This window comes from Squalius cephalus, assembly GCF_949319135.1.
Source record: "Squalius cephalus genome assembly, chromosome: 18".
In the NCBI taxonomy this organism is placed as follows: Eukaryota; Metazoa; Chordata; class Actinopteri; order Cypriniformes; family Leuciscidae; genus Squalius; species Squalius cephalus.
This window is the reverse complement of record NC_137139.1, coordinates 23678117-23687607: the sequence shown is the minus strand read 5'-3', so window position 1 is coordinate 23687607 and position 9491 is coordinate 23678117. Positions and strand designations below refer to the sequence as shown.

Genomic DNA, 9491 nt, shown 5'->3' with positions numbered 1-9491 from the left:
GGTAAACAAAATGGTAGAGACGCACAAAACACAATAAGTTGATTAAACTTTGCAACCAGAATAACCAGCTCATGCTGTCTATATGCTTGCACAACGCACTTAGTCATGATTTTAAGGCCCTCAGCTTCTCTCTTCTCTCTCGCACCCTCCTTCCGGGTGAATCCGACTCCATGTTTGATTTGGCGCCTGCCACAGGAGCTCGGCGTCTGCTTTATTTTTCACTGGATTATCAAGGAAGTCTCTTCTGGAGATGTTCTTGCCAAGTCTGTATAACTGTAAACGGCTATAGCCTATTTTATATCGTAAAATGAGAGATAAGATCTGTAAACAACGAGCATGGCAGTCTATTTGATATATGTCAGTCGAATGTTTTCCTCTGGCTGTGTTAAAAGTGTTGTGTTGGTCCAATTACGTCTGAAGTAAGTCCCAGCAGTGGCTCTGGTGGGTTCTCTTGGCGTCTGTTGTGTGTGTAGGTCTTATTATTGTGGGTTTTCGATTAGTTGGTAAATCATGAGCGGTTGCAACAGGTGGGCACATGTGTGAATCCACGTTTGGTCTCGGTCTCGCCCGGCTAGTCAAGGAGGGCGGCAGAGTTGGGCAGGCCGTGGTGGGAGATGGCTGTGGCAGGATTTAGAGGGGAACTTTCCTGAGTCTCAGGGTCAGGAACATCTCGGACTCCGCTGCTCTGACTGGCCAGCGAATCGTCCATGAGGACCTCGGTCTGCACGCTGTTGGCGTAGTCGTCTAGAGCATCGTCGGTACATAGCTTACTGTCCTCGCACAGAGACGGCTGACTGGCTGTCCGCTTCTCCTCGTTATCACTGAGCAAAAAGTGTGAGGGGGGTGGGTACAATTAAAGCTACAAATATACACCAAGTGTGACGTCAAAAAGTTACATCAAAAATGCCGCTTTTTGCATGCAAGGGAAAGTATTGCGAAAGTTTTGCATGCAAAAGAACACAATGCCACTGCAAAGCATACCTCTCAAGAGATCTGTAAATCATTGGGAAGAGCATTTGGGAGAGAAAGAAAGAACATAAGAAGAAAGAAAGAGAAAGGAAGTTTCTGCAATAATCTGTCTAACAAACTTCACCAAACCTGTACTCTCCAAAAGCCTCATTGTTCATTGGCCGAGCTTCAGAATCTATCTGGCTCTCTTCTTTCTCTTTAACTGGAAGGAGAACAAAATTCAGGGATATTTTCACATTTTTTAGTGTCAAGTGACTAATCGCAAATTAGATGGTTAAACAGAATGATGTGTGTGCTGTTGCAAGTGTATTTACCTGAGTATTTTCCACCTTTGCTTCGTTTTATGAAACACAGAATAAGCAGTACCAGCAGTAATAGCACAAGGGCGCTGATCAGTCCGATGAACCAGCTTTCAGTCACAAACCCATCCTGTTTCTCCATTTCTACTTAAGCAGAGGGGAGAAATACTGTTATGAATTTCCTGACACTTTGTTTGATATTAAATGGATAGTTAGAAATGCCATCATCATTTACTCTCATTCAAAACCTACACTACCGTTTGGGGTTTTAATGAACACTTTTATTCACCAAATCAGCATATTAGAATGATTTCTGAAGGATCATGTGACACTGAAGACTGGAGTAATGATGCTGAAAATTCAGCTTTGCCATCACAGGAATAAATTACATACTAAAATAATACAGTTTAATAACAGTTACAGTTTATATTACATTTATGATGTTACTTATTCTTTTTGAAGCTTGAAAGAAACTATAAAAATCACAGTATAGAAAATATTACACAAATGTACTTTTAAATTTGAATAAATAAATAACAGCATACAGGGTTGGAACAAGATGAGGTTAAAGAGAGCAAATGAAGACACTACACTCCATTTTCCAGCCCAAATATAAAAGTTCTAATCTTCAAATGGGGTGTTCATGAAAGCTCTTTTGTGGTCTGCACAATAGCACATTTATTATAAAAAGCATTAAGAGGACTGTTTTGTGATTACTTGTTCCAGCTGTCTGGATCTCATCCGTCCAGATAGTCTTGTTTCCTAAGTAAATCCGCAGGTTGTACAGCGATCCGGGCTGGAGCCCCTGCAGCGTGTAGAAAGACTGAGAGCTGTTTACTTTTTCAGAGTGCTTCCATTTGCCATTGCCTGGACAGAACACAGCACAATCTACATCAAAACAAAGGGTACTGAAAAGATAGAGGCATTCACTAACTAACTAAGAGAACAGGTAATGAAGCTGCTACTTCCTGATTTGCTATTTGATAAACAAGCTTGTGTTCATTCTCAATCTCATTCTCAATTCTCAATCATTCTCCATCACATCCTGTCTATACAGCACGTACCAACTCTCAGGTAATGAATATGGAATCCCACATTCCTCTGTCTTTCTTTCGACACCCAGGTCAGGTTGACTGATGTCTCTCCAATCGATAAGCTAATGTTGGAGGGTGGACCTGTTCGCACATAGAAACAAAACAAGTCACACTTACACACCCTTAAATCTGATGGTCATTTGTTAAACAAATTCATTCGATCCAATATAAATCAAATATGTTCTGATTGGCAGTGATTGAGTCCAGTGTTGGGAGTAACGCATTCAGGTAACAAAATATCTGAATTTCTTTTTCAAATTCCCATTTATTGACTGAGACCTATTCTGTCCTCATGTTGAGAGAAATCATAAGTGCAGAGGCATTGTGTGAACATGACGGTTATTGTAGATCTAGACTAAATACGAGCAAGCATTTACTCATCTCACTTGCACAAAAACATCTACAATATTCCTCAAAATAATACAAATATACTTTATTTATTATTTGACCTCACTTTATTAACCAATGTCTTTGCAGCTGACCCAGTTCAAACATACCAATAAGCAAAAATGACTTTCTTGTTGAAAGCTGCGTCCCAATTCAGAGGCTGCATCCTTCGAAGGCCGCATTCGAAGTCCGGTTGCATCTCAGTGGTGCGACGAAGGTTGTCCTAATTCAAAGGATCCTTCAAATGCGGCCTCCAAATGCATCCTTCGTTTCTCATAAAATGAAGGATACATCAGGTGGATCCTTCGCGGCCTTGCCTACCCCAGAATTCATTGTGCGCCAGTGATGACAGGATTTTTTTGAGAGAAATTGCCGAAATACACTTTTAAACGCAAGTATTGGGTTTCAGCTGTTCAAATTACATATCTTACTAAGATGCAAGTATATATAGTTTATACTATTTATTATACACAGAAATGGACCATGGTGAACATATTTAGACAGCTTGTGAACACTCTTTTGTTTTCAGACAGTTTAATATAGGCCTAACTCTCAAAAAAGTCCAGTACAAACGTCACTGCCGCTTGTTAACGGCAGCTGTCACAGATGCTAGGTGACAAGAACAGTCCTCCGTAAGTTAGACCGTCCCATTTAACAACGCTTAGCCTGACCTTCGAAGAATACACCCTTTGAACTGGGACACAGCCAAACTTTCTTCTCCTGGATTATATTCTTCAACAATCCAGAATGGCTGCAGAGCTGAAAGGTTTGTTTGAGCTGCGCCCTCTACTGTACAGCCGTGAATTTGCATTTCCTTCAGCCTGAGGATTATTCATTTAACTTTTGCCAAAAAACAAAACAAAATAAAAAAACAGGCAAGCCCAGCCAAGGTGAGAAAAAGTAACATAATTCCATAAAAAGTAATTCAATTATTTACTTTTTTAGGGAGAGTAACACACAATATCGTAATGCATTACTTTTAAAAGTAACTTTCCCCAACACTGATTGTGTCACATTTTCACACATTTTCAGCGTGGACACACAAATTACTTGTCACTAGAAGTGTGTTGCATCATGTCTGGTTAGGACATAGTGTTTAAAATGTGTGTGAAAACATTCCCCCATCATGTAAAACCCCTCAAAACGCATGTGCAGTTAGATACAACTCTATGTCCAGATAAATCATTCAGTGATGGGTAAAGTGTTGGACCTCCATCCAGTGTGGTAGCTCCCTCGCTGATGATTGGCAGTCCTTCTCCAGCAGCCGTGTATCCCCGCAGGTGGAAGCGGTAACGGCTGCGAGGGTCCAGCTTTAACTTGAAGTGATTTTTGCTGTGGTCACTAATCTTTTCTACCAGCATAGGGCTGTCTTCATTATCAACTGCAGAGAAATGGGGGGAGACAACAAATGAGTAAAAAATATTGTTTTAAACATTGGTTGGTGAGTTTATATTAAGTAGTTATAGTTGTTCAAAAATTTTAATGTAAAATTAAGGCATTCTGGGCATTTTTGTGCATTTTTATACAATTGCTAAGGTGTTTCTGAGTGTTTTTGTGTATTTATATAATAGACTTTATATAAAGAAAGATGGTGCACTTGTATTACTTTAACTGAGAGAAAGTGCAACATGCAAAATGGTGGAATAAGTCCCGCCTTCTAAAGAAAAGAGCCATTCCCCTATCGGTAATGTTTATCGCATCACTGCAGCTGCCGTTAGAAGCTCCGGTTCCTATAGAAACAGTCAGTGTTCTGAGACGCATGCTTAGGACTACGCATGCGAAAAATGTTGTTTTTTGTCATGATGTGAGCTTTTAGAAGCAAAATTTATGAGACCGTTTTCATTGGTGATTTCAAATATGAAATTTAATCGTAAGCTTGGCAAACAGTTTTGGAGAACTTGATGTTTCCTCATTCAAAGAGATTGGAGCTGAACTTACATGCCCGAGAGGCGTTTCAAAGATAACCGCCAAGTGAAATGACTTGTCTTAAGCCGAGGACACACTTAACGACTGTAAGGCCGATTATAAGTGTAATTTGCCGAAACGCGCTGAGTCAGAGATAGTTGCGTTCAGTCGTTGTTCACAGTCGGTGTTTAAAATCTGCTCCAGTCGTTGGAAACAGTCTGTAAGTGTGTTCAGTTCAGTCTTAGAATGTTTCAGCTAGTCGTTAAGTGTGTCCCCGGCATTAAAATGATTTTGTTTATATGCAGTTGCTTAGATATTCTGAGTGTTTTTTTGTTGTTGTTGCTCTGCAGTTGCTAAGATGTTTTAAGTGTTTTTAGTGTGTTGCTATGCAGTTGCTAAGATGTTATGGGTGGTAGTTCATACGTCATATATATTGTTAAGGTATTTTGAAAGTGTTTTGTTTGTTGCTAAGCAGCTAGGTTGTCGTAGGTGGTTTCCAAGGTGTTGCTATGCAGAGGCTAAGTGTTTTGGGGTTGCTATGTAGTTGCTAAGGTATTTTGACAGTTTTTTGAGTTGCTATGCAGCTGATAGTGTGGTTTCTAAGGAGTTGCCAAGGTGTTTTGAGTGCTTGGGTGGTTACTAGAGCATTGCTAGGTGATATCTAGGGTGTTCTGATTAGATGCTTGCTGGTTTTTTACTTAGCCAAGTCAAAAGAGTGTCTAGACATAGATTGGTTCCTTCCTTCAATGTAAATCTCTAGGATTTTTTTCAACCATTGTATTGTATACCAGGCAAAAATCCCTCTCCTCAACAAACTGCTTCTAATAATCCTGATGAGAATGAATCAGGCTGTTAGTTCACACACCTTGTTGATACTGTAATATGTATCCTTTCAGGACTCCATTTGGCTGGTTGGGCGCAGACCATCGCAGTATCATTTCTGTCTCTGATGGGCTTTCCAGCAGTAAAAATGATGGAGGACCAGGTACTGAAAAAAATGGATGACAGAATTTGAAGCCCTCACCTTTCTTCAACTATTTTTGCTTTTTGTCTCACGTTCTTACCTCCTTCTGGAGTGTGGAAAGTGAGGGCTTCAGACTCGGGTCCTTCTCCTTTATAATTAAAGGCACTTACAGTCAGTGAGTAATGGGAGTAGGGCTGCAGATCTCCCAGAATCTTCTTCTCCTCGTTACTGTCCGTTGTCACAACTGAGATGTTTGTCGGCCTACCCTCCCTAACACGCTCCCGTCTGAGGTGTCTGCTTTCTGGGTCAAAGTGCTTCAGATAAATCTATAGGATGGATGATAGACAATTTGTTGAAGAGATTTTACATCTTACATTTTTTAATTTTTGGCTGAGTTTAATACAACACAGAATGTTACCTTGTAACCCTGCAGAAGGCCCCTCACAGTTTCTCTGTTCACGGCCGCCCATGTCACTTCAATAGCAGTGCTGTTGATCAGATCCACTCCCACATCCAGAGGGGCCTCAAGAGGGACTGACAGGGAGAAAGAGCACCCACACTTTGATTCCCTTAAAAACATCTCAGGATTAACTAAAATCATTGTTCAATTGGGGTGAATTGAGATGACCTTACAGGAAGATGTCAGGAAAAAGGGCTCACAATAGCAGCAAAAATATACAACATGAAAAACTCACTCTCCTCTCCAGAGTATCCAATGGCGGTTTTGGGCTCTGGACATTCTCCCATCTCATTAACAGCTTGCACTTTTATCTCAAAGGCAGAGAAGTTGCCCACATCTGTGACGATGAAGGGTGGAGAGGTAACGTCTTTGGTGTGCCAGGACGGACCGCTGCCCAAAACCTTCCTCCACATCACTTTGTAGCGAAAATCTGGGCCATTGAAACTACGCCTGTCCAACTCCTGCAAGAACAAAGACTCAGTCTTGAGCTAGAATGTATCTTTCTGTGAACAATGAGAATTTCAAAACATTGGCAACAAGTACAGGGATTCCTTTTTTTTATCAGTTTATTTACATTAACTGTCCGGACGAACTGATTCACTAGAATGAATCAGACTTTCCAACGCTACACGAGAAAGATTGGATCGTTTAGGATGAACTAATGGATGAATCAAACTTTCCAACATTACACATGAGAGAGAGTGAGATGACTGTTTAGGATTAACTAATTCAGTAAAATTAATAATACTTTTCTAACACTACATATACTCTATATATGAGAAAGAGGACGATTTAAGATGAACCAGTTCACTAAAATGAATCTAATTTTTAACAATTTGAGAGAGAGAGAGAGAGAGAGAGAGAAGAATAAATAGAATAAATCATTCATGACAACATTACTTAAGAGAGAGAGACAGCCGTGTATACTGACTTTTTAAAACATTTTAAAAACAGTTGGTTATGCTACACCACTACTTGTGCAACCAAAAATGTAGTGATACTGTATGTACATTATATGGATTCCTTTTATCTAACTTTTTTGTCCATTTTCAAGCTTCTGTTTACTTTCTTTTGTGTTCCATGGGGAAAAAAAACAAACAGGCTTGGAACGACATGAAGTGAATGCAAGAATCATTTTTGGTCTGAATTGCGCAGCGCACCTTCCATGTGATGACAAGGGTGCCTGGGTCGATGGAATCACTGCGCACTCCTTCAGGGTTTCTGTCTGGAGCTGTAGAGGACAAATCATAATTTAGTGCCAAGATGTTCTAACATGGCAATAAAACTGTCACTTTACATCAGCCACATACTGAGAGAAGATACAAACACAAATTCAAAGTGTCATACAATGATTCAAAAGACAAAACAAATGCATCACAATGTAGCGGGACAAGCATTTTCTTTTTCAAGGCAATGTAAGCGTTCACACACTCGCACACACATGCAATGTTAACTTACGAGCAGCTGGTGTGGAATAAGCCTCCGTTTCCTTGCTCGGGTCACTCTTGCCGATGTCATTGATGGCGATGATTCGGAAACGGTAAGAAATGAAGGGCTTCAAGGGAAGGGTAGTTCGCTGAATGCTGCCTGACACACGGCTTAGCTGCTCCCATTCCTTTCTTTCAGATCCTGTCTCCTCGAACTCAATCAAATACTCTAGACACAAACATGTATATATACATAAAACAGGAAATGACACTGATTTTATATAGACTAGCCCCCAAAAAGTATTTGGACACTTCAAACACACTTAAAAATGTATGAATGCCAATGCATTAGATGAAAAATATTAAGTCAAATATCATTTTTTTAATAGAAAGCACACTTTTCAAGTATAAGATTTGTTTTTGTTTTTTAAATGATGGTTTCCCAAAATGAGTTTTGTGAGTTGATGAAACGCTAATAATAAAATAAATCAATCATACAAAATGTGAAATTAAAACAATTAATAAAACATATAAATAAAAACAAAAGGAAACACTTAGTATTTTTGTAAAATATTTATTGAAAAAATTTAGACAAATATTTTATTTGTTTAACTGTATGTAAAGTAACTAGTTGCCAACATCAGAGAAGAAAAATGCGTACCTCAAGTAAATATTTTAAGTCTGGCTGACAAAAAAAAGAAAGAAAAGGGAATCCCTGCGCAAACTGAGAAAATGTGGTTTGATATTGATGTGATATTTTGTTATTGAGCACAATGACATTTATTTTAAGTGTGGTTTGAGTGTCCAAAAAACTTTCAAATCTTTGTTAAACCATCAATTTATACAGCATTTGACATTTAAAGGGGGAAAAAAATCAATAAGAATTTCAAATAATGAACATGTATCAAATAAAAACTGCATACACAAACTGTATGTATTGCATAAACACAGGGGGAAAAACACATTTATTGTAACTGTACCTATCACAGGGCTGTTGTGATCATCTCCAGGTGTCCAGCTGAGAGTGACACTGCGTTCTTTAGGTTCGGTCATTTGTATTTGGGTTGGAGAGTCTGGTCGATCTGGTGAATGAGGGTTGACAAAGAGGTCAAGGGGTAAGATGCCAGTTAAAACAAGGCATCTATGATTTTAAAGGTTATTTCTTGAATCTGCCTACAGCCAAACATGTCCTTTGTCCTTTCTGTAGGTCACATTATCATACAACATGCAGCACACATACAGCTATATAGATCCAGACATGTAAGGTTTAGGGATGGCAATGTTATAGGGAACAGGCCATTTATAAAGTTAACTACCAACGATAGTGATGGAGCCACTCGCTTCCGCCATATCCAGAGTGGTAATGACTTCACAGGTGTATATCCCTTCATCGTCTTCTTCAACTTCAAGTATTATGAGGGTGGTTTCATCTATCTTGTACCTAAGATATTTATGGTTAATAATGTTCATGAAATCACGTTATACAGTTCAAACTAAGCCATTCTGCAGCATTTGAGGGACATGAAGGTATAAAAGCATACTTGTCTGAATCAGAGGACTCTGTGAGCTTCTTATGGTTCTTCCTCCACTGGACTTGAGGGGCGCCCTGCCTGGAGTCCACCTGGTACTCGCAGGTGAGGTTAGCCGGCTTCCCCCGCTGAATTCGCAGAGCCAACGGAGGTTTCACAATGACTGTCTTATCTAGAAGACAGAATTTGTAAAAGAAAATCTTGATTTTAAGTTTTTTTTTTTATTAATAAAAAAATAAAATAAAAAATAAAATATATATATATATATATATATATATATATATATATATATATATATATATATATATATATATATATATATATATATATATATATATATATAAATAATAGTATTATATATATATAAAATAGTATTATATATATATATATATATATATATATATATATATATATATATATATATATATATATATATATATATATATATATATATATA

The 9491-nt window shown here is 38.5% G+C and overlaps 1 protein-coding gene across 3 annotated transcripts in view; it reads right to left on the bottom strand.

Annotated features, from left to right (window-relative positions):
• Positions 1–134: 134 nt before the first annotated feature.
• The window catches only part of l1cama (L1 cell adhesion molecule, paralog a), a 55287-nt gene continuing 45930 nt past the window's right edge, over positions 135–9491 (bottom strand). Inside the window, exons 14-29 of one of the 3 annotated variants that reach the window (XM_079850126.1) lie at positions 9047–9206; positions 8822–8946; positions 8486–8587; positions 7537–7734; positions 7239–7309; positions 6314–6539; positions 6037–6152; positions 5719–5944; positions 5520–5642; positions 3960–4130; positions 2333–2443; positions 1986–2135; positions 1284–1415; positions 1099–1171; positions 982–993; positions 135–821 (exon numbers count right to left, since the gene is read on the bottom strand). In XM_079850126.1, coding sequence (XP_079706252.1) covers positions 572–821; positions 982–993; positions 1099–1171; positions 1284–1415; positions 1986–2135; positions 2333–2443; positions 3960–4130; positions 5520–5642; positions 5719–5944; positions 6037–6152; positions 6314–6539; positions 7239–7309; positions 7537–7734; positions 8486–8587; positions 8822–8946; positions 9047–9206 — 2246 coding nt within the window. In that variant the 3' untranslated portion in view covers positions 135–571. The remainder of the gene's footprint in view (positions 822–981; positions 994–1098; positions 1172–1283; positions 1416–1985; positions 2136–2332; positions 2444–3959; positions 4131–5519; positions 5643–5718; positions 5945–6036; positions 6153–6313; positions 6540–7238; positions 7310–7536; positions 7735–8485; positions 8588–8821; positions 8947–9046; positions 9207–9491) is intronic. The other 2 variants (XM_079850127.1, XM_079850128.1) reach the window with 2 other exon arrangements.